Consider the following 26,555-nt stretch of genomic DNA (forward strand, 5'->3'; position numbering starts at 1 on the left):
CATAATTACCCCTTTAAGTCTTTCAGTTATTTTTTTTTTGTTCTCTCTTCCTGGGTTTTGTTACATCCTCTCTTTTCACACCGCTCTCCAGCAGATGTGCCTTATAAAATACATGTTGTTGTGAGCCCATAAACATGATTCTATTTTTATTTGTCACGAACACAAGGACGAGAATGACAGAGCAGTTGTGTTGCTCGCCACTATTTTTGTAAGTTGTAGTATCTTCTGCAAAAAAAAAAAAAATCCAACAGAATCGACGTTCTATTTCCAACTCACTGTATTAGCACTTCCTCTGATGTTGCATTAAAGGTTGACCAGACCAGGCCTTTGGTTACAGTTCCTTCTATGGCACTTTCAAACACTTTCTAATGGAGTAACCAAATAAGTTTTAAGTCCGAGTACACCTTGTTCAACAATTTTATATTCATGTTTCTCACAGTTCGTACTGACATTTTGGCATTCCTTACACTACAGACTTGATTCCGTCCTCGTTCTTGCCAGTTAATAGTGAGGATTATGCAGAGATTTACTGGATACTGGCATGTGCTCAATGCCAGCGTCCAGTTTGTCCCGCAGAGACAGATTTATAAAGTTCGAATTAGTTGTTTCTTTTGCTTGAGGAGACAATTTTATTGGCACAAATCATTAGGCAGATACATCGTTGTTTTTTTACTGCCAATGAACACTCAGAAAGGTGTCACATCAGTTGGGTTTGATTGCGAAAGTGAAGCTCAAGGGAAATATGATTCATTTTGTGAGGTTGCTTTAATAAAATCTCATGTCCCAGTTGAAGCTAAGCTGCCAGTCACCATTAGGCGTATCCCATTCTGGCAACACAATACACAAGTAGTGAGACTGCTTGGAGACAGTTGGCAGAAGAAGAGTGGAAGATGGTGCAGCAGAGAGCAGATGGTCTGAAGGCAAAGCTTGGAACATGAACCATCCATGAACCAGGTGACGGAATCTGTTCACTCATGGATGGACTTGTTCACTGATTCTTGGCTGTGTTGGCACGTGGGTCCGGTCAACCCTACATATGGTCTCGCCAAGTTTGGGGCTCGGTCTAGCTGTGCCATGCGTCCAACTCAGGAGTGGGTTCCAGTGAGTCTGTCTGGTGTAATCTGTCACACACAGAGAGATCAATGTTTACGGGTCATTCTGCAGCTGAATCCCTTTGGGGGGAAATAGATCTGCCAAACAAGTGGCAATAAACTAGCAGCATTTACTTTAGCTAACAAAGACAAAATGTTTATTGAAATATAAAAAGGGTCGCTAGGTTTACGATGTCCTCAACCGAAGGCGTTTTGTGCTTACATCACCACCTCCCATAAATTTATCAAGAAAGTCAGACTCTTCTGATGTTTTTATGTCCTAAAGTATGATGTCACCACTGTGTTAGCGTAGGTGAGTGACGCAGGTACTGATGGACAGTATGTGAGTTCATCGCTCTGTAAGAACGGAATTCCGATGTAGGGCGAGGACACCCTGTATTGACGTAACATAACACCTGTGATAAAAATGAACATTAGCAGCATTACCCAAGACTGTCTTTAGCATAGGACAGTGCAGCTTTGACTTTAGCAAGCACACTGAAATAGCCGTCTTGAGTGGAGGAGTACTGCAGTACTTTGAAATGCTGCTTGTCATAGGTGATGTAGGTCTAAAAGTCAGTACAAGTCTTCTTTTTTAACAGTTATACTGTCGTGCTGAGAGAATGATAAAATATATGTTCTGAGCAGTTACAGCTTCAACAAACACTCCAGACGTCCGATCCTCACGAGACAAAAAGTGCCATGTGCTATCGACAAATATTTCCATGGGTTTTGAACAATGCTGGTTTTCTACTACAGAAACTGTGCCTTTGTGCACAGAGGAACCTGCTAATTCAGTGTTTCCAAACCTTCTCTGGCTAGTGACCTCATTTTGACTTTCCAGCAACTTCAGAGACTTTTTTATTATATTATTTTGTTGTTTTGCTATATTATATTGTTTGTGATGTTTTTAATCGTAAAAAAAAGAGAAATAACTAGTTTGTTTTTTATCAATTACTAGACGTTTGAGGTGACCCAACATCGGACACAGAGTTTAATACCACTTACACTAGATGCTCATTTTAGGTATCGACGATTTAGGTGTCAAGCCGGCTGCCACATCATTTGTTGTTACAGGTGTGTGTGACATTAAATAAAAGTGTTGTTCTGGTTCTTTTCCGTTGTTCCTATCCCATTGGAAACTTACTCTGTGAGAAATTGAACGGTGGATTGGGCCAACTCCCTTTTACAAAAACCACTTTATCTTTCTGTGGGCTTAAGTGTTCCTCTCAGACAGCGGCTGGGGCCTCCCAGAGCCCCTGAGTACCACAGCCAGGCCTTGATCTTGTTTACTTAGTATTCCATCAGAGCCCATAAACTGGGAAAAGGAAGGAACAAGTGTAGAAAAAAGGGAGAACAAGAGAAGAAATAAGGTGCAAACCCCAACCCTCTGCATCCGCTCTCCTTTGCTCTTTGACACTCAACGCAACTTCCACCTCCGGTAACTGTTCAAAGGCGAGAGAAATGGTCTTTGAAGCGGCCATCAGTGTTATAATCTTATTCTCTATCTTTATATCTTTATTCTTTATTGTGTCAGGCTCAGCGCTCTGCGGGTTTGTGTGACTTTTTTGTCTGTGAGTTGTAATATAAGAGGACGACGGGAAACATTAGGAAACCAACGGGTGTTTCTGTTGAAATAACAATGAAAAATCCAAAAGTAATATTTTCTTTCTTCGGCACCTATAGCCATAATTTCTTTTCACACTTTTGTTTCCTTCTTTACTGTCCAATTTTCTAATAATAAAACAGATTCATCATGTTTTATTATTTCTTCGACTTTTCTCAGAGTTCCACTTTCACTACGACAGTTTTTGTGCATACAGGAGCTGAACTCAGAATGAAACCCAATGTGCAAGACACACACAGTAAGAGCCAATCACAGCTGTGGACTATTGTTGTTGTGACCAATGATGAAAGACAAGCTGAAATGAATTCTCTGTGTATTGACAACGATGACCTCAAATAGAGGGAAAACCTTGATGTTCGATTTAAAACTTTAACAGATTTAGCCGGACTCACCCTTTATTTTCCCCCCTCACTTACTTTACACAGACTGTGAGCTTCATTAGATTAGTCTTCAAGACATCCCTCTGTGGTTAGCTTTTATTTGATCTTTTTTTTTCCTTTAAGGTTCATTATTCTAAAGCAGAAAAGCTACACCTTTTTAACCCAATGAAACACATGAAAAAATATTGACGCGTATCAACCTTACTACATATTTTTCACAACATATTAGTCATAACATATTACATGAATTAATTTTACACAATGTAAGCAAAATAGTTTAACTGCTGCCATTAAGAGACAAAGCTCTTGATTGGACATGACCCCATGGAGTCCCTGCTCTGGTCTGGTCTGGTCAGCGGTCATGTGACATGGATGGATCAGTTCAGTTACTAAAGTGACACGTACTTTTTTGATTTATAAGCTAGCACTTTATGAGTGTAATCGATACTCTAGAATCAGTACTCCCATTACTACCCAGCACATCCCTGTTCTAAAACCTAAGGAGCTGCTCGTCCACCAACTGAAATAGTTTCTATAATCAGTGTCGGCTTGTCTATAATACACCTAATGTTGTTGAAAAGTTTTGTTGTTGGACCAGTGTGTGTTCCTTTAAGGTGTTTTATTCTCATTTGCCCCTTAGGTGTCTCTCTTTTTCATACTAAGAAAACCTAAAGTGTCTGGGGAGGCTCAGGGAAAAACATTTTATATGAAAGTCAGAGGGAAAAAAAGAGCTAATACAAAGTGACCTGGAAAGTGTAGAACACAACACGAGAATGGCACAATCCACCCAAGATCTTGTCGACATCAAATATCCATTTGACAGCTGGAGAATAACACGTCTTCCCTCTTTTTCCACTCCAAAGGTCAGGGAGTCAGAGCAGAAGACTTCTTCCTGGAGTTTTCAGTACAGGGGAAGTCGGGTGACGTTGCCTCCGTGTTTCTTTATGTGAATATGATCTGTGTGGAGTCAGAGAACATTGTTCCATCTTTTGGGAGAACAACTTTCAGTTTTAACCTCGACTCTGAATTAGAAGAACAGTGGATTGTCTCTTTACCCTCCACTAAGTTTTCTATTCAGTGTTGAACCTCAACTTAGAAAAGAACTTGACTCATACATTTTCTCTCTTATACTGTATATTTTTATTAGAGATCTGAAGTTTTTCTCTAAAGTTACTCCTTTATATTTTAGTCAATGTCTTTGACTGCATCTGGTCCCTGTTCCTTTGGAACTTGTGTATTTTTGGTGTAAAATCTTTCTTTTTACGTAAGAAAAAAACCTTCTTTTAAGTTTAGTTGTCCACACTTTGTAGATTTACCTCACGTAAATAGTGATAGGAATGTGAAACTTCTTTTGCTTGTAATGCTGTCTGCGAGTGGAAACAAATGTTGTGGAAGTCATAGAAAAGAACTGTTCCTGGGCGAAGTCTGAGGAGGAAGGGCATGGAGTTTCAAAGACAGAGATGAGTGACGGTGTTGGTTGGAGAAAGAGTAAATTGACGGAGGTAAAAAGATGAAGGAACATAGAAATATGTTGGCAGGAGAATAAAAAAAGGTGCAGGCCAAACTACTGAGACCTTCAGATTCCACAGGAGGTGAAACAGTATGGCACTTTTTGTTTTGGAGGAAGTGGATCGATTTTCCCCCTAGCGTGACCTCTGTATCACTTGTTGATCTTGCCAAGTGAAGCCAAAGTCTTTTAACTTGAGGTGGAAATACATCATCTGCTGAATATAGAAAAGAAACTGTGAAAGTTGCCAAATGTTCTCAGGCGTGGTGCCAGGCTAACAGAACAACAACAACATTTGAACCTATGGAGGTAGCCTTTTGTTTATGCACATCTGTGTTTATATTGTATTTCTTATCCGCAAACAGTTTTTCTTTTAATAAAAGAGAGTCCGAAAATACAACCGTCGGTGTTGAATGCACAAAATGTTCTATTTCTTCGGGGTCTATATCCTTTTTGAAAACACAAACAACTTTGTTTTCTTAGTTTGACATAGAAAAATGACCTAATATTCCCGTTCCAGGGGGAGTTTAGGTCAAGTGGTTCATCAGGGTTGAGAGTTGTACCGGCGAATGATTTCATCCTTGGCTGAGTAAAACTAGATTTCCAAAGCTTATTGTATTTTTCTTTTAATACTAAAGACCTATTTTATGTAAGCATCTCAGTGGATGCACAGAGAGAAAGCTCAGCAGCTTGGACCAAACGCCACCTTCGTTCTGTGTAGAATGTTAGGGTCTAGTCGTGGTTTTAGCACTTGTTTCATAAACAGTATGAAGAGAGGAACTCCTTTGTTGAGTTCCATTTTAGAATCACAATGAATGTAGATGCAGTACCAAAGCTCACCCATAGTCAGCAGCTCAGGTCTGCATGTTGATTAGGTCCTCGATTATGATGTCACTACTGTGTTAGTGTAGGTCAGTCACAATGGTACAGTTCTGATGTACAGTATGTGAGTTCTGGCTAAAATGGAGCACCATGGGAACAAAACACTGATCTAAGTCCAGGAGCCCTGGGTCATACTAACATGACCTTCACCTTAGACCCACTGCTTCCACTCAGCCTTTTTAAATGGAATAATAATGACTAGTGTTGTCTGCCTCAATGATACAAGTCACCCTCAAGGCTTACAGTAGGTGAATTCACAAATTACCTTTTAACCAACAGGTGGAAAAAGGGCGTTATGATTGCAGGTAAAGGTTAAAGAGGGACGTGGGGGGGAGGGGGGGGTAGCCTCTGTGTTTTTCTGTTACAAGTTCTAGAAAGAACTGACCTAGTGCTCTGTCTGGGCTTGGTATATATCACAGGGCAGTAAAATTGATTCCATCTACCCTCGTAAATTGGCATCTCCCTGCCATAAAACCCCCCCCCCCCCATCCCTCCACAGACACGCACACCCCTCTCCAACCACTGGCTTCACACATGCTTTATGACAAGGAGATCAGAACACTAAACGAATGTGGACGAGGGCACCGTAAATCGCTCAGGTGAAGGTGGAGATACAGTAACAGGACAGGAAGGTTGTTTCGAAGGCTGACTCTTTGACCAAAGACAAAAAGTGAAGTTCTGGCCTTTGGGATTTGTACTTTTTATTTCAAAGGTTTACAAACTGCCACATGCTGTTAAAATAAATATTGATGTTTTTATCCCATTTTGATTTACATATAAATGAGGAAAATCGACCTGAACACACATCTAGTGAGGTTTAAAGATGCAGAAATCACACTGTTTACATCTCGTCCAAGGATCCGTAAGTAACAGCACAGTACTGCGTTACCAATTTACTCACTTAGCACACATTGTTTTTTTTACATGGTCAGGTGAGGAATAAGATTGTACTCAGAATTCATTTCCACAGCCGTTTATATGGCTTCTCATTTGAAATCATTTTGACGGCTGCAATTTCCAGATTACAGGAGGATAAAATAAAAGATGCAGTGTTACAGTGGAGAGCTTGGCATGCAAACCAAATGCCTGTATTATGAGATAAACTTTAATTGAATTCTGCTCCCAGAGGAGCCGGGGCTTCTTGGTTATTGATTTATGTCACAAAGAAGCTTCACATTCTCCATCATCTTGTTTTTTTTTCACCAAGAGTTGTTAAAAGATCAGTGTAACTCCTATTCTCCTGTGTTTAATGACACATTTACTGTGGTGTATTATGTCTGCGGTGTCTGGATCAGCATTCCTTTGTTAAGGAACTCACAAGCTGTGTTCTAGTCTGTTCAGAGGGGGAGATTAATTTACCTGCAGGGGGCAATTGTGCTCACGCAAACTATTTTTGAGGAGCCGTTTTTCATCCTTTATGGGAGCATTTAATCAGAATCCCCGTTGAAAAGAGACAAACCCCGGCATTAATTTTTCGAATTACGACAGTGTGGCTTGCAATATGCTGCTCCTGTCATTTCTCCAGGCCTTGTGCTCAGGGTCAGTTTTGCAGCCGCCGCGGCAGTTTTCTGGTGGTTGGTCGAGATGGAAGAGTGGAAACGGCAACCAATCTTAGGGTTCCTGTCAGGGTTTTCAGTCACCTCAAACATCCTTGAAACTTTTTCCAAAAAGTTAACTTTTGAATGCAGCTGTTGACTGCCGACACGTCAATGTGAGGGAAATCTACATTCTACCTGTCTGTATCGCAGCTTACAGCATACGTTAGAATAAATGTCCTGAAAGGTTTATTTATTTATTTATTTTTGTAGAGGTTAGGTCAGTGAATGAGGAAATATTTTCAAAGTGAAAGTGAAAGTTAGCCTTTGTGACCTTTGCATCCTTTTAGAACACTTCGGCTCTCAATTCTCAATTCTCCTACATGAATGACCTGCTACAGCTGGTGGACACAGTTTCCTAATTAATTAATTTGAAAAAGTTCATGTGTCATTTCCACATCTTTTAGAATAACTTACTACATAATAGCATTTGTGCTGCAACATCGCCTGGTATTCTTTGTCCTTTTATGGCAGCAATTAATTTATTTAGGATTTCATTGTGTAAAGATAGTAAGTAATGGAATTTGTTATGACTAATATTATATGAAAAATTAGATTAAAAATGTGCGCTTATTATTCCCCTAGATCAGTGGTTCTCCAACTGTTTCTACTCTGTACCACCTGAGAAAACCCTGATCTCTGTGAGTAGCACCATGATGACCAACATTAGAATACAGCAGCAGAGGCCTTCACTGTTAGCTTCCACCACAGGAGAGATGTTTATTCATTATGATGGTTATTTATTGTTACCTTAACACTGAATCAGACATTTACATGCATGGTATGTGTCGGATTTATTCAGTTGAAAATGTAAATGTGAAAATTTGAATTTTCCCCACATACCACTAGAGATCCGTACCACAGTCTGAGAACCAGTGCCCTAGAGGACTTGTAACTTTTTACAATCTGATTTTGGTCAGATAAGTGTAAAAACAAATGAAACCACTGCATGTCTTAGGGAGATGAGACTTTTCAAGCCTGTAAAAGTTTTGCCCAAATCCCAGAAAAGAGAATCTGTAATACCAATGGTACAATGGCAGTAGAGCCAAGAGTTGGCCCTGGATTAGCTCGTAAGTGCAGCAAACAGGAGGGGCACATTTTCTCTTGATGCCATCGGATGACTGTTGATGTTTTGCCATAGCACCAAATGCCTTGTGTATTATTATTTTTCATTTATGGCACAAAGTGTGATTCCTCCACTATGGAAATGCAAAACATTTAGGACACATTCCTATTTTAGTAAATAGATTCCTTTAATATTTTTTGTCAATGTATCATCATCAGATGGAAATGACTAATTTTGCGTTATAACATGACTCCCACCTGAGCTCAGTGGAGCCCAGCAGGGCGGCGCACATAGTCCTATGATTATTCTTTTATGTTCTCCGCTGTCAAACTCTCTTCATTGTGCACGAAGTGTGAAACACAAATGGTCGACCGACGTGACGAGCGCTCTCTCGAGGTGGTGGAGGTAATCATGCGGCAGCACCTCTGGCAAGGCTAATTAAGCCGACACATCTGTGCTTTTTTTACCACATCTGGAACAGGTGGCAGCATCGCCTGTAGAAACTTCCCGTGTTTACCCTTGTTCTTTTCTTCTAACTCACCTTGTGACTGCACCACTCAACTATGACCACCGCAAGGTCGCATACAGAGAGAGTCCTTCCTGTCCTTCCCACAGACTAAAACCTTTTTGTTGAAAATTAATGAGGCATTTCACTTCTTATGCTGAAAGCCGGTCATGAAAGTTAAAGGTGGAGTTTAAAGGCTGCCCTCTGGTGTTTAAAAAAGTAAAAGCCTAAAAATCCTGAACCTCATTTGTGAAAATCTTTTTCAGTGAGTACTCTCACGTCCAATTTAAACCCTGTGGTTAGAGATGCATCCAAGCAAAATGGAGTCAAAGACAGAAGCAGTGTGGTGGGAAGTGACAGGGACGGGCGCTGAATCACAGCCAGCAGGAGACTTCAGGAAGCTGCAATTAAGCCATTTGCCCCAGAGAAGGTTCTTTTCATCAAGATTGTGATGAAAATTAGCTTTATTTAAACCAAAAAGGATCAGCGACTGTGAGACTCTCCACAAGCGTCATGTCTTTCGGTTTACACTTCCCACGTTTCACTTGCATGCTCTGCATCACACTTCATTATCTCCTTTTCATTTGGAAATTGTTATGGGATTTTCTATTCACATTACTTGTCCTGGATGATTGTTGGTGACCCTGCAGCCTTCACAGCTTGTCCCTTGAGGCTTGATGACATGCTTATAACAAGGAACTTATTGCAGTGTTATTGCCCAAGCATCTAGAAGCTTCCGGGGGCCTGAGGGTGTGTGTGATGGCGCTGACAGGTCCTGGGGACTTGACTGTCTCTGTCAAGGAGCCACAGGGTCGGTTCGATGCACTTGTCAAATGCCACTGTGAGGGAGCGCTCACTTTTCCGAGGGAGCGCTCACTTTTCCGCTTCCTTTTTTTTTCTTTTTTTTTTTTTCTTTTTTCTTTTTTCTTAAGTGCATCATTTTCAAACCCGTGAATAAACAAACATGAAAAAGGAATCAGAACTTAGCGTGGTGCAGGTCATGCAAATGCAAACATGAAAACCAAACCTTATTCTTACAGAAGCTGTGACACACATATAAAGCACACACAACCCGGTGACTCCTTTGGGAGCCCTTCTGACAGCTCTGCCCTGAGCTTCCAATCCGTCTTAGGGAGCTCCAAACACCCAGTGCAATTACTCTTTCTTGCTGACTGCACCTGCACAACATAATTGAGAAAGCTTCTGGGGCTTTTGTCACTTAAGGTAAAGATGTAAAAGAAAAAAGTGGCCCTGGCTGAGCTGCAGAAATGCAGCACAGGGCTGTGACACGTCTGCGGTTGTGCTTCACCATACAGTGTAAGCGTGTGTGTGTGTGTGTGAGTCTGGGTGTTGTCATATCTTTGTAGTGTCAGCTGAAGGACATGGCATCGGACCTTTGAGGGATTCTCCACAGAGACTTTTGTTTGGATGAATCTGCAGGATCTGTTTTTTATTTCATATTTTTGCTTGGTAAACTCACACAGTCTTAAAACAGGGCTGTCCAACTCATTTTGGTTCACGGGCCACATACGGCCTAATTAGATGTCAAATGGGCCGGACCAGTACGATCATAACATAATTACATATAAATAGCAATAAGTCCATGTTTTTCTCCTTTGTGTTCATGCAAAGAAGTACAAGTATGTTAGATAAATCTTCATATTTAATAAAATATAATTTTACTAATCAAATCCTGAACATGAAGTGTTTGTGTATTTTTTTATTTTCAAAATTCATCAAGCGGGCCGGATTGAACAACCCAACGGGCCTGTTTTGGCCCATGGGCCGTATGTTTGACACCCCTGTCTTAAAACATCTTATATTCATATTTTATTCACCTTTAAATTTTTGGTTGAAGAATATTTTTCATCATGCCGGCTCCCTGAGACTGAGTAAATACCTCACTCCTACTTTAATGAAAAAAGCAGAGGGTCATTGTCCATAAGGAAATTAAATTGGATCTCATTACATTGGTTTTCTTTTCTTTTTTTCTCATCACCTAAATTGTGTTTTTTTTTCTTTCTAAAGAGAAAAGATAAATATGTTATTGTTTGCTCCCTAAGTTGACTCACTATTGCCAACTCTTTGCCTTGGTGACATCACACAGGCTGATGAATAGTCTGCCACAGTTGCCATTTAACTTGTTGGTAAGCAATTACAAAGCTCACACTGTGAAATGAACCTGACTGGCTAAAATGGCTGTTCTCTGTGACAGCTTTAATTTGCAGTGGTGCAGTTTTGTTTTTGTTTTTTCCCTTGCTTCCCTAATCTCCCCACACTCTGTTGCAATGAAAGTAAACTGAACAAGGAAACAGTGTTGAAGTGGGACACATTAAATCTTCACTGCAACTCGATTTTTATCAAATACAAGGGAACAGTGACAAGTTGTGTTTCCTTTGTTTTACGGGGATGTAACCATTATCATGTCTGTGGAACTGTAAAAGTAAAGGCAGCCCCCAGTCCAAGTGTTAGCTCTGTAGCAGTGGCACAGTTAGCCACGAGTGCTAAAGCAAATTACCATTATAATACCAAACACCTTTAGTCTCCTGAAAGGTGGACCAGAAAAAAATGAGCATCTGGAAACTGCAGAAGATGACGGGTTAGTTGTCACGTGGCGACGGTCAATTCCTGTATTAACATATAGTAACTTCATTTTCCTGAAAGGTGCATTTGCATTTCTAAGGTTTTACTCAGAGAAAAGGTACTGCAGAAGAAAAACACGTGAGACTAATTCAGAACGTGTCTGCTGTTATTCAAAAAACAACAAAGAAATCCACCAGCTGTGAAGTGAGAGAAGTCATTGATGTTGAAAATGAAACAATGATGTCAAGTGTGGAGTTGATTTAGAATAGTATTGTTTTCATATGTAGAATATAAGGATTTTGGTAAGTGTTTGACGTTTAGTGTTCAGCAGTGACTTCTTGTTGAAATATAAATGGCATTATGTCAAAGCATATGCTTAAATCATATGCGCTTTGGTCATTGTTTATTAAAGGTGTGTATTAAGTAATTCATGGAATGCACAAAATTACAAACAGTAATTTTCAAGGAAAGCACCAGTTTGTAATACATCATTAGTCAGTCAACTGCTTCTTTAAATAATAATACTTCACTGTGGTAAATCTGCCTACTGGGTGGCAGTAATGGAAATTGTAAGATTTATAGCTACTGGTAAAACCTTAAAAATGACAAGCGAAGTGGGAGTGAGCAGCATTTGCTTAACCTAGCTTAGTCTTGAACACTGACAATTACGCATGTTTGAAAAAATATAAATAATAGGTACTGTAGTAAAAAATGTTTAGTTGCAGAAACCAGTTTAAACACAGTAAGAATTGATAGTGTGACTCTTATATTTTTTATCTTGGTGGTTGTGACAGTGGAGTTAGCCCTGTTAGCCCTGTTAGCCCTGTTAGCCGTCCCTAACAGGCTCTGACTGACCAGTGCAGAACATGGTAATGTTAATTAAAAAAAGGAAAAACACAAGACGGAAATACTGAACTACACATTCACATTATACATCAGTGTTTTTAATGCATATTTAGCACCACCCCCTGGGCAAAAACGGTTGACGTACACAGTATAATACAACAAAACACATAATACAGTGTATTTTACATTGAAGACTTCCCACACAATCACTCCACAGCCCCTACATTCATCCCCTGCTGAGCAATAAACTCTTTTTACTCACCACAATCCACAGCAAAGCCTTTTATTTTTTTAGTAACCTTTTTATTTTTTTGTTAAACACTTATGATGGACCACTTTTGTTACCTTATTCATTTATTTATTACGATCCCCAGCTTGGTTAAAGGTAGGTTTGGTTTACCCAAGACAGAGAGGAAAAAATAAATCCAACACATCTGCCGTGTCCCTGACAACTGACTGGCTGAGTTGTAATTTTCTCTCTCCCTTACAGTCCCACACACACACTTGAGGGCACTGTGGAACTAAACAGAAAAAACACACAGCCGTCTCAGGAAATCATGCACACTTTTGCACAGCTGACAGCACATGTCCGCAAAAAAGTTTGTTACACGCTCCCTTACAAGGATTTTTTCAAGGCTACGAAAGAGGCACAAAGTGTACTGACAATTCGGCAAACACTCGGTGACATGTACTCTACATGTACACATACTGAATAACCAGGGTAAATAACTCAAATACATGGAGAACACATCCGAGGTGACACTAACTGTGCTCCAGCAAATGCTGTGACTTAAAGAATTTTTTTTAAACACTTTACAAAGGAATCTATGATGGAGTAGTAGGGATGGAGTACATTGAGAATAGAAAATAATGAAATACAATTACAAATTAAAGTAAGAAATGTATGAGAATGAGGTTGTGTAATTACGTTACAAGTCATAATTTTATGAGAAAAAAGTCTACAAGAATAAAATCATGCATCTAAGAGATTAAAGTTGTTTAATTTAGATGACGGGTTTGAGACAAGAGAAAATTATAATCATGTGCATCAGAGTGAGAAAAGTGGAGCATTTGTACAAATATTACAAATTTATACTCGTAAACGTATGACTTTTTTATCATATTATAAGTTATAAGTTATGACTTATTTCTCATAAACAACTTCACCCTGATAAATGTATGACTTTAATCTTCTGTAATTGTCTTTATGTTTTTATTCTCAATGTATTTTCAATTTTTTCGATTATTAGTACACTTGAGTACTTGATGCAAAGGCTCAGGGGTAAAGTCTGAATGTTAGAGGCTCAAACAGTCCGCTAGCGTTGGCTCATAACACGTGTAAGGTTTAGTACTAACAAGACAAATACTTGTTCCATGAGTTGTCCTGGCCCATCATCCCTCCCACTCCTCTCTCCTCACCCCTGTCATTGCCACAATTCCTGACTCATCAGGCACTATTTTCCTGAAGCCCCCCCATCCGTTGGCGGTACGCGCAGCTAAATTATTGTCCCCTTTTTAATAAGACTATGGATTGTTTGAGGAATGGCAGCGGTGTTGTCGTTGATTATATCGAAAGCCTGTTGTTTTATATCCTGTGAATGTCAGATTTCTGCTATTTACATCCCTCAACGCCTGTCGCCGGTGAATGGTTATTGATTTTAGCAAAGATGAATGGGATGGCCATGAGGAATTAAAAACAAAAAAACACAAAAAAAGGGCCGGGATGTTGAAGAGGAGGATGGAAACAATCCTCAGCTCAGCTGTCGTACCTATTCAAAAACTAGACACCACATTCGCAATCAACATTCCAACATCAACATTTAAAGAGATGTTGGTGGGATTTTCGTTTGTGTAAGCACTGTAATCTGATTGGTTTTCTTGATGTTTACATCTGTGACTACATTCTGTGATTAGGTGTTTGAATTATCAGCAGAAGCTCATCACTTGAGCACAATGTTCTTTTCCTCACAATAATACTCACAGTTAGAGTTTAAACGTGACTGTCAGTTTCTTCCCTTCCATCTTCAGTGTTGTTTGTTATTTTTGCTACAACATATAAGAGCGAAGTCATGCCTGATTCAGTTTCATGGTCTTTAAATTCTCATTATTACTCACTTACGCATGACCTAAAGCAAAGGCTGTCAAAGTGTTTGGCGCTCACCCCCTCATGGGTAGCTGGGCTGTTGTGGGGCAGATGCACCGAAGCAAATAATTCTCAATTTTAAATTTTCTTTATTTACTTAGTGTGACTCATTGGAATTACACGGTTTTAACTTAAGTTAGAATTTTCTCTACAAACGGGGGGCGCTGCAGTTTGGGAACCACAGATCTGAAGTATTACTCAAACTCAGTTATACTTGTACCCACAACACTACATTTGAGAGATGTGCAGTATGTTCTGTACCTGTAGTATGATGTAACTTTGTTGCTCTAAGTCTGAACTCACATACTGTCCATCAGAACCTATGTCACTCAGCTACGATAACACAGTAGTGACATCATAATCTAGGAAATAAAAATCAGAATGATGTGCAAAAAGTTCCCAAAAAAAACAACACAAATGAAAGTTTTGTCCCCCAAAATAATGTCAGTCAATGATAAAGAAAATACTGTTAAACTCTTTTTTTAATTCATTATTATATTACCAGTAGGGAGAATAATCCCACTTACAAACCATTTTACTTATTAAGATTGTGTATTAAAGGATTATCTGCCAAAGATTTGGTTTTTACTGGTAAAACTAGTGTGAAAAAATCCACATAATCAGGAGAAATATCAGACAGATATGGAAGATTAAAACATATTCACAACCAAACTGGGGAATTTGAAAGGGAAAGTGAAAGAGGCTAAGAGAAGAGCAGCTCCAGGGAGAGGGAAGATTGAAGAAGGGACAGAGACGTGTGGCCGAGCGCAGCCGTATGATGACATTTTTGATTCTCTCAGCAATAAAGCATCTCCCAAAACACACACTGTCTGGGTTTGGATACAGGCCCTCACACTGACACTGCCTCATTTGCCTTTCTGTTGCTTATTACCTTTAGACCTAAACTTGTTTCCTCATCTCGAGAGGGGGAGGGAGGGTCCTCGCCCACTTTGTGTTTGTGAGTGTGTGTGTTTTTGTGCATGTGTGCACGCTCACTGTGTGACACTTTCATTTCTCTTTGGCATGTTGTAATTGTGACACGCCATTTCACTCGGTACACAATTTGGAGGCGACTGCTGGGCTCGGGAAAAACTCCAAGTTCTTGAATCAAAAATAATTTGATTTTGAAAGAAAGAGTCAGAGACGGTAAACACACACGCGGGCGCACACACACATATGTGCTCGTGCATGCGCATCATGCATATTTATACCAAAGGCATGTCCTTTTAGAAACACATGGTCCTTGTGGCATAAATGTTCTCAAACCTTCCTTGGTAATGATTTGTCCCATATGGTTCCCACTAATATATTGCTTGGAGCCAACAACGTGAACACACACACTAACTCCCCCTGCCGCACACACACCCACACAAACACACAGTTACGAGCCCCGCTTTTGTGCTACATTAACTGCAAACCTCATTTCCCCACAAAGAGAAGCCAGTGGCTGAAAATTGGCTGTGACGAATCATTAAACCTGTGTCTGCCTAACACACACACACACACACACACACACATGCGTGCATACACTCACCCAGTTACTCACTCCATGCACCTGTGTCAGTGTAGCAGGTTACACTGTAGCACATGCTGAGAAATGCTCGGCGTTCTGTCCGCCGAGGTCCAGCGTTCACAGATGAAGGGGATTTCATTGTGTTTGTGCAGACTTTACATTGAATTTAAGCTGTAATTTTTAGGATTTTGGACTGACTGACACTAGAGGGCGTCGAGTGGAGCCATTGTAAGGAGAATAAAAAAATTAAAAGTAGATTTCAGTTTTAAGAGGTAGTGATCAAAAAGGGTAAAAATCAGAGAAGGACAAGCAGAAAAGAAGGTGAAGTTGGAGGTGGAGGTGATGGAGGAGAGCCATGCTGGGAGATGATTGATGGCTGTCCAGGACCCAGCCGTCCAGAGCTGCTGGGGACAAATTAAAAGACTGCTCTTCAAACGCTTTGAATAATTACCATAAAAATTGAATTGCATCTGCTTTTATAGTGACCACACTGGGTACATTTATTTAATGGGAAAATGTCATGTTTGCCCTGAAGACACTCACACAACTAAACAACTACAGGGCAGATCATGATTAGATCTGACCTGAAAACAGACAGATTCTTGTTTTTTTTTATATAAACAACCCAGTTTTTTCAATCAAACACCTCAAGTCGGACATATTTACCATTTTTTGAATATGTTACATACATTTACTATGACACCTCTTGAAGGATACGTGACTGTATTTTGTTGGATCACAAGAATGTTTGTACACAGTGATGCAGTTTTTCAGGATGCTTTGTAGAGAAAATAAATAAATACAGTCTAAACTTAGGGGTTTAGGAATAAAAATGAAAATATGACAAAAAATGTACTTTTTCTTTGCTGAAACAGAAAGACAAATAACAGCGTCTAGGCCAGGGTTTTCAACCTTAGGGTTGCAGCTCCATGTGAGGTCACCTGGAATTCAATTAGTGCCACCTGAAATGTCTGCTAATTAATAAATTAGTGATAAAATCAAATCTTTTTGAAATTATGATCAAACACCATACAATCTTTAAAAAATATATATTTTTTATTCAATCAAGTTCAAATGAAATGCAGCATAAAAATATATCCAAGCTGGCCCATCGTGATTGGCAGCTGTCGTCATGTGACTACACTGTGGCCAGTTGAAGATCCTGCAGTTGCTCCTCTTACAGTTCAGTATTTATTTTCAGCTTTTTAACATGCACACATAATGAATTTTACTTTTGAATTTCTATCAATAACTTCTCCTCCTAGGGCATTTAAAAGAAAAGGATAAATGAGAAAATGTTTTGTTTTCATTTTGAGTTCAGATTCCATTCTTTCAGACACGTTTGAACAGGAGATCCTAGTTCCATCTGTCCCTCAGTTACATTCTAAAGATGAACATTCATGTTGTTGAAATGTTATCAGTTTAATAAATATTGGAGTAGATGCTACAGCTCTAAGACGTTTTTCAGTGGATAAACACTGGGCTCCCATCAGTACACAACATCAGAGATCAGGAAGAGTGAAGTGAAGCTACCTTAGAAACAGCGCCTCCACACCTGCATGAAATAATATCTAAAACAGAAAAACTTTTTCATTCGGGGGATTCCTAAAATCGTACACAAGGTCATGCTGACCTTTTTATGGAGTCTTTGAGGAGTTCTATATATAAACTAGTGCTGCATTAAAATCTACATAAAAGACCTGCAATATCATAAATTTGACATTCATTATTAACAACGTGGAAAGACTTTTACCATTCTATTAAGCGAGGGTGACCTGCTTTAAAATAGAAAAGGAAGTATACTGGTGTTTAATTTGTGCCATTAGTCATTTCATGCTTTTAGCTAGAGTTACCTTTTGTCTGTAATGGAGATGTCACTGTGGAATGAAGGCCTTCATTCCACAGCAACTCTGTGAGAGAGCACTGAGCCTGTAAGCTGTGTGTCTGCCTGGTCAGCACTTCCTCAGGAGATGATGTTGACGATGGTGATGGCAGTGCAGATGATGGTGGAGGCGATCACAGGGTGGAGCAGGAGAAGGATGATAATAGTGAAGTTATAGGAATGATGACAACAGTGAAGAAGAAGATGATGATGATGATTGGTAAAGTGGTGATGATGATGATGATGATGATGATGAGAAGGAGAAGGAGAAGGAGGAGAATTATGTTAATAGTGTGTGATGTTAAAAGTTATAGGAATGATGATGACAATCAAGATGATGATGATGATGATGATGATGATGATGATTAAGATTGGGGAAGTGATGATAATAAAGATGATGATGATGAAGATTGGTGAAGTTATAGGAATGATGATGATGATGATGATGATGATGATGATGATGATGATGATGATGATGATGAAGATTGGTAAAGTGATCGTGCTGATGATGATGGACAGTCAGGTTCAGAAATAACTCTCCACCACTGATGTGGTCCAGGTTGACTGGGTGTGAAGCCCACTGTGTGGGAGTGTTTTTTTTTTTTCTTCTTCTTTTATACAGCAGTTGAAGGCAGAGTTTTCAGCATCCAAACTGTAGATATAAGGGAAAACCTCTGATGCTGACATGTGAGAAATTGTTTTAAGTAACAAGCAGTGAGTGGGAGAAAATATGAGTTTTGTGGTAGAATGATCACAGCCTCCATTGATTGAGTCTGACAGGGCACATTTATTTCTTTTGTACCATGTCATCTGTAATACGGCTAAAGACAAAATGCCATGCAATGCATTGATTTTGCAATTTGTAGACCAAAGATTAATCTGTAAGTCCTGCAACAGCAGTCTAATCAGTGATAAAAATCTTAAATTTAATCCATGATGATATATGTACATCTATTATATCCTTTGACTACATTTATTTTTGGTAGCATGTTTTTTGCAACAGTATTTTTTATTTATTTAAAGAGAACATTGCTGTATGTAGTGCACTAATTTATAAATAATAATATTCTGAAGGATTCTAACCAGTTCCTTACATCTGCAGGAGATAAACAATGTATTATTTTTCATTTTTATTTCATTTCTTATAACTACCTATTTTAAAGGACATTACAATATATGAAATAGTCTAAAGATATTTAAAGATGCTGGCTTCTTTCCAAATTTAAAACTTTCCTAACTTTCCCTTTGAAAAATAATTTATTGTTTCAGAGATGATGTCATTGTCTGTGCAAATGTAACAAAGTAACATTCAGTCCTATATTCTCTATATATCAGTTTGCTCTATATGGTGTGCCTGCAGTTGTTGCTGCTATGAGACAAATACGGATTGCAGGCAGGCCAGTTTAGCACATACACCCACACATTTCACAAGGGTTATATATATATATATATATATATATATACACATTTTTTTATTCTACTGTATTTATGGTGATCATGTTTTAAACTCTATACAAGCTACAATAAAATTCAATTTGTGAACTTCTCTCATTACCTACTCCTGTTAAAACAGATCAAATTATAAAGATAAAGTCAAACATTTTGGTTCAAATCTGGCCAACGTCAGGCACTGTTTGCAAAGGTCACTTCTTTAGACAGGTTTAAATAACATCTAGTTTACACTCTGCCACCGTACTACATCATGATCCTTTTCATTAGGTCTGTCTGTCATTGCTTTCCAGTTTTCTCCAAAGATGAGTGATTCACTGAATCACAATGCTGCCTTAATCCTATGATGTTCCTCTTTGTCATGACAAAGTAGCTATTAGTGCGAAAGAAAGACGGAGACACCGCACTACGAGGAGCTAGTCCTGAGTCGTACAGTATGTGTGAAGAAGAATGAATGCAGTGAGACATGAGAAGTAATACTGTATGTCAGCAGGGATAGGTGTGAATTTAACTATCTGCCTGCATCAGGCTGGATCAAAAAGGAACCAGAATCACTGGCACTGCAAGTCTCACCATTCCGCATTAATTCACCTTAAAAAAAACAGAGGGAGAGTGTGACATTGTTTCCTAACTTGTTTTCCCTGATCCAGAAGATCGGTGTGAGATGGGATTAAGTTGTAATCCAATTTGGAGAGATTAAATTCTGCCGCTTTCTGCTAGGAAAGCAAATTTGAAGGGACACCCCAGAGCAGACTGGGTGATGCAGGGAAGAAAGTTTTGTTGTGAATTTAAGTCAAGTCAGTTTTATTTGTGTAGCCCAGATTCACAAATCACATTTGTCTCATTGGACTTCGCAATTTTAAATGAAGATTGAAATCTATAATATACTCCTAAAAACCCATTAAACAGTGGAGTTCTATACAGTCAATGTCTATATTAGGTTTAAATGAACAATACAGCAAGCATTATAGCAATGGTAGAGAGAAAAAGATATCTTTTTTTAAGAGGAAGAAATCTCCAGCAGATCCAGATTCAGTGTTGCTGTCGGCCTCTGCAAATGGTTTTAATGAAAACTCATCAATAATAAGTTGGTTGAAATATATAAATACAGTGGCTATAATTAATTCCGTGGAAAAAATAGCACTTATTACGGGATGATTCATTACGTTTTTGTGATTGTTTTGCTAAAATGAATGCTGTTGCTTTGATGCTATGGTTAGCTGGAATTCACTAATGTAAACTCCAAGCGAACCATACCGTCTGTGTGAGGGATCACTGGTCAACTTTTTCCAGATAGACTCAAATTCTTCATTTTATGCTTTGGTGTGAATGACAGGAAATAAAAAAAGAAAGAAAGAAAGAAAGAAACTGATGCAAAGAGAGATTGTAGAGCGAAAATTGAGCATAATACTCTTTGATAAGAAGGTTAGAGGTTTTTAGAACGAACTGTTTCCATTTATTTTGTATTCATAATGTAGTCAAATGTGCATGGCCTTTTCACTTACACTGTCTGAAGGAAACGCAGTATGTGCCTGTTAATGAGAGAAGAAGGTAAAAATGGGGAGAGAGAAAAGACAGTGGTGTAGCACCAAGGCCAAAGCCTGCTAGCCCAAACAGTATCAGAATCAGTGACTTCTTTGTCAATATATTTATCATTAATATTTATGGAAATAATAAAGAATATTTTGTGCTCATCATTTTTGTTCTCAGCTTTTCTCCTGGTTGCTCTGTTTCCAGTTTCATATACTCAATTCTTTTTAATCCAATCATATTTCAGCCTCATGTGTTTCCAGGGTGAAAGAAAACTGCCCTGAGTTCTTCAGAGTCACTAGTGCTGGCTCTGGGAGCCTGACCCTGAATGTGTTACGGCTGCGAGCCCTGCTGCACTGCAGCCCCGCTGCGTCCAACGTTTTTATCTATATTCCACTGTGCAAATTGAGTCGCTTGCACGATAACACAAGATTCCGTGATAATTCCAACAACAACCACTAGTTTACTTTGCGTCTGTGGGAGAGTACTTGTGAGTTTTCCAACTTCAAGAATGAGTCTCTCCTCGTCCATGGTGAATATCAACAATTCGACTCTGTCCGTTTGACTTCTGACCCTAGTGTCACTGGAATTGGCGTATAGTGTTGTTAGTTTTAATTTCCAGTCTAGTGCGCTCTGATTTGTTTAGACTGACAAGGCATCCATCAAAATCACACACAGACGTATTTGAGCCGCAGCAGGTGGAATACCGCTACTTTAATAAAACGGCGGCTAAGTGCAGCGGTAACTGCAGCCGTAACGAATCTAGTGGAATATGGGACTAAAAGGAATGTGGTTGTTTCTTTAACCAATTAGAGTTTGAGTTGGCTACACCGAGGCCTTCTTGCAGACCTACAGTTACGTTGGCGATTTAAGTGAGTCGATTACATGTTTAAAGAACACAAATTCTCAAATCGAGCAAAACGCATCGAGAAACTTGCACGCTGCGTCCACTGCTCCACTATTAAAATTTGTGTCATAAGTACGACAGCACAGACTGGACTTTCAGCATAAACGTGGATGGATAATCTGTACAACAGAGTAATTGACTTAAAGAGAGGAGTATGGATTTTGTGCACAAATAATCAGAAATCTTGGTGTGTAAAATGCATTTTGTATTTTAATAATATTATAATTATGGTATGTTTTTGGTTCTTTTGAATTGTGCTTCATGGGGTTGTTGCTTCAGTAATGGCGTTATTATGGTTACATGATTCATCTAGGATACAAAGACTCATATTACATTACTGTATAATATCGATGGTTTCTATAGACACGGTGACATCATTAGGATGTGGATTTGTCAGCCACTAAAGACCTAAGTGAGAATTACACAGCACATTATTGAGAAAAGGAATAACAAAGATACAACCCGAACACTCTTCAGAATGTACACAGGAGTGTGCCTAAACACGTGCAAATGCTCTGACAAGTCCATTTTGGCTTCTACTTTAACCTTGTGTCTGCAAATGGTTTTACCTAAGTCTCACTCAGACATTTGCCCTAATGGAAATGCAGTAATATGGGCTTCAGAGTAGTTTCCTCCTAACCCTAAGGCCCTCTGATCCTTTATCACCACAGACAGATGGACATAACCTGACATGCACACAAAGTACAGACACACACGCTCCAGCAAACACACACCTGCAGGTCTCGGCTTCAATAACAGATTATTAGAGTGCTTGCTAACCTTTCATATCCGTAAACACATCCACACAAACAAACAACCCCTCACCCCCCCTCTCCCCTCCCCCATTGATCTTACCCATTTCGGATCCTTCACAGACCTTCTTAAATTTGTAGCTGCCCTGAAATCATCCAATGAAATAAATCTTTTCCCCTATCTTTCTTTGTGTTCCTGTGTGTATGTGGTCAGCAAATCTCTTTTATCATTAAAGCGTTGGTCCCTTCACTGCCATTCTGTCCCACACTGCCCGAACCCACAGCAATATGGAGAAACACAGAGGAGAGGAAATGCACTAATCCTTCCAGAGCCAACGATCCATAAAGCAATATGGGAGTTTATGAGCTCTCATAGTTGTTCAATACAGGGGCAAGTTCAACTCAAACATAGTGTGTGTGTGTGTGTGTGGATGTGTGTGTGTTTCTGTCTATTGGTTTGGAACCTGTGTATGTGGGTTTGGATAAAGTGGACTCATGAAGAAGGACGGACGGATGTGTTTTTAAAGAGCCTGATAATGAGTGAAGAGCACAGAGGAGGGATCGCTTTTACTTGCAGTATTTGCTGGAATATTCACTGGTGTACATTAAGTAAAAAGGCAGCAAAGGTAAACTATGGCCCGTGGCTTTGTTGTCGGCCTGTTATTTCTACACATAGTTTGTTGTTCTGGTGAATGACGAGGCTATAAAGACAGAGAATAAAATCAGCAGGCTACGTCACTACCACTGGTGTTTGGGAATAACACATTTGTCAGCTTGTCCAATAGGAGCTCAGCGACATGGAAAAATCAGGAAATGTTTCTAAATGTTTTGGATGGGCTCCTGTTGGACAGGTTGCCTCTCAATCCTATTTCTATGGTTTGAACCAGACACACTACACTACAGTTAAAATGTGTTTTTGGCATAAAATGTAATGTTTTTTTTTTTTTTTTAACTTTGTTGTGATTTAAGGTAAAGCAGGATAAGTGGAATTAGGAGTTCCACCTTAATGACCTACATGTCATGATACATAGATCACCTGTTGTGTATTGGTGCTGATATTTGATTTGAGGTCTTAATCTTGTATGTGACACATCTATCCAAGCCACATGTAAAAGAAACTAACTGACATATTTTATTGTTGAAGAATGAATTGATCAGAAATGACAAAAAACTAAAAACCTCCCCCTGCTGACAGTCTGACGTAAAAAAAAAAAGTCTCTTTTCAGAGCTGACTCACTGACAAACTTAAACGAGAATTTTAATTTAATTGAGCCAAACTCATTTCGGTACCTGCCACACAGTCCAGCACACACACCTCCAGCGGTGCCCGTGGTCATGTGGCAGCACTGCCAGCTGAATACAGCAGATGGTTGTGGGACTCAGGCCCAGGAGGCTGACTGACTGGTGTGAATGCTGGCAAGGTGGGAAACATTGCTCGACAGCGGAGGAGCAGCCAATTACAGTATAGTATTTGCAGCTGAAGTGTACTTCCAAGGTGTACTTCCAAGACTAACAGTGCCAACAAACACACAAAAAAACCAAAGGGGTGTGTAGTAAACTATTAAAGCCGTCCATATTTATCTATTACAAAACCATTTGTTTTTTAAAATAGGCCGAATGACCTACAGGAAGTCATCATTATTTTTAACTGCTTTTCAGCAGCGGTCTTACTGCTATTATACTCAGTGACGTTGATTAATATATGACTGCCTGAGTACAATTGTAGTCAAGGTTGAAGTTTTGTTTCTCTAATTTCCTGGCCTTAGACACCTGAACCATCTCTATTGGTCGTAATATCTTCAAAGTCCTGTAATCTCGCCGGTGAAGTGAAGTCTCCCAATGAAAGCCTCTGGAAAGGTCAAATGATGCAATTTGAATATCTTTGATTAAAGAGCAAGCTGGTGCCAGACCAGGACTGTAGGTCACTGCCTCAGAGAAATGATACTCACCCTTCTCACCCCACTTATTCCTTTCCTTGAGTGTTGACTCTCTCCGTGTTGAGGGGCTGCTGCACTCTTCACCCCTACCAGTGATTAACCAAATGTCTCACCTGACACTTCCGTCCTTTTCCTTCTCTAATTCAGCGGTCTCAGTTTTATTATTTATTTTAAAACATGTGAGTAAACTGCCCTGTATGTGAGGTCAGAAAAAAATGTGCTGAGATCAAGTGAAGCACTGGGCTAAGAAAGTGTTTTTGTGTTTTTGTTTCTGCTTTCAGTTTGCCCTGGCACGGAGAACAAACTGAGCACGCTGTCTGACCTGGACCAACAGTACCGCACCCTGAAGAAGCTTTATGAGAACTGTGAAGTCGTCATGGGCAACTTAGAAATCACCAGCATCGACCGAAACCGCAACCTCTCCTTTCTCAAGGTAAAGACAAGACACAGAGTTTCACAGCTGCTTTAAAGGGTGAATGATTAAAGTGTGCGATACTTTGATTCATCACCACGTCAAGAAAAAGACACAGCAACGCTTAATGTTGTTTTAATGGAGACAAAACGATGGTGTAAAACTCCGCCTCTCTCATGGTAAGCCTCAAACTTAATATGCAGTTTTGAGCTGGCAGTAGAGATAAGCAGAAAATTCTGTTTTACTTGCTTTTTTATCAATATTGACACAATTTTATGATGAGAATTCAGGCATTATTAGATCAACAGATTGTGGCTGGCAGAAAATAGAGTTTGATTTAAAATAAATAAGGACTGGGTAAAGATGCAGCCAGTAAAAGTGTGCTGCGATAAATGCTTCAGTTCATTCAGAGTAGACCAGAGCACACTACGCTGCAGTGTGTCAGCACCATGGACAGAGGCATATGGACAGTGGCTTTTTCTGCTTTTGACTTCAGATCAATTCCCCACATTTTTTTCTATTTCATTTAACCATTCCTTCAGCTCCGCACTGGATACTTTAATAATCTTCATTAACTTTATTGATGTTATGATTAATTATCTTTTTTTTTCTCCCCCAAGTGAATGTTTTAGTGTCTAATTCAAATATCACTGGTTTACAATGTTTTTGCAGCCTGAGGCTTTGGTTTTGGAAATGAATATTGTCTGTCAAAGTTATGGTTGGATGTCTTCCTGATCCTGATCAACAACTGATGCTTACAAGTGTTCATACTGCATCATTGTCATTATTAGGTGCATACAATAATATCTAAAACACTCAGAACAAACACAAGACTTTTGAAACTACTACATTTAAAGCACAGCAGGCATGAATAACAGTTGTTGTTATGAACACAAGAACCGCATGAAACCGGGCAAAGAGCCGCATGCAGCTCCTGAGCCACGGTTTGGCCATGCCTGCCCCAATTAAAGAACAAATAACACATTTGACCTGATGTTTGAAATGGAACAAGACAAGCTGACCACGACGGTGTGATGCTGCTCCATCTAGGGTTTGTTACCTACGCACCTATTGATCATTTATTCCTAACCAGTGGCCAACTGCTTGTAACTACTTGTAAATTGTGTTCAAAAATTGACCAAATTGTATTCAGAGACTTTAAATCCAAATGCAAGATTACTGCCACCTACTGGTCCTGTTTTACATCAACAAATGACCCACCTAGAAATAGCCAAAGCATTTGACAGTATAAAGAAAATGCACACCAACTGCTGCATCCCTGCAGATGAGCGTGGCACTGATCACGTCCAGTGTCCCACTTAGAGTGTTTATGTTATTACTTTTGTATCATTCAGGGGTCAGAGGGTTTACAGCAAACTCCTGTTTAGTCTATTCTAACTAGGTGACTTTAACTACAGGCTGGGGGCAGATGAATGGGAGTTCACATGTGAGATTTTGCGTCTCCCTTTGGACAGAGTGTTTGTCTGTGTGTGTGAGTGTGTGGGTCTTTGTGTGTGTGTGTTTTCATGCCTGTGTGCACGCGTGCATTTCTGTCTCCACGCCTGTGCCTTTCCATCATTGGACTGTGTTTTAATTGCACACACATACTGAGCATGCCACCAGGCATCATCCAACCCCCCTGCTGTGTAATGAAGTGAGGTGCAGTCTAATTACTGTGCCAGTGCTATCAAATGAATGCCATAAACAGTCCCATTAGACGCAGCATCATTAGGGAAACAATTTGGCATCTGGGGAATTGTTAAGTGGCTGTGGGGAGGGGGCTGGAGTCTCTGTGGTTGCTATGGGAACTCAGTAGCTGACACCTTATTGGTAAGGATTCAACCCAATTGTGGACGTGCCACCTTAAAAAAAAAATTTTCATTAGTTTTTTTTTCTTCTTCAGATTACAATTTGCAAATATAATTACAATTATACATTGATACAAATT

The 26,555-nt window shown here is 39.5% G+C and overlaps 1 protein-coding gene across 4 annotated transcripts in view; it reads left to right on the forward strand.

Moving 5' to 3' along the window:
- LOC103389576 (receptor tyrosine-protein kinase erbB-4) overlaps positions 1-26,555 on the forward strand; it is a 226,784-nt gene that overhangs the window by 88,408 nt on the left and 111,821 nt on the right. For all 4 annotated transcript variants that reach the window (XM_017038635.2, XM_017038634.2, XM_017038636.2 and 1 more), the window contains exon 2: positions 24,477-24,628. In XM_017038635.2, coding sequence (XP_016894124.1) covers positions 24,477-24,628 — 152 coding nt within the window. The remainder of the gene's footprint in view (positions 1-24,476; positions 24,629-26,555) is intronic.

Source organism: Cynoglossus semilaevis, chromosome 14 (assembly GCF_000523025.1).
Source record: "Cynoglossus semilaevis isolate Cse_v1.0 chromosome 14, Cse_v1.0, whole genome shotgun sequence".
NCBI lineage: Eukaryota > Metazoa > Chordata > Actinopteri > Pleuronectiformes > Cynoglossidae > Cynoglossus > Cynoglossus semilaevis.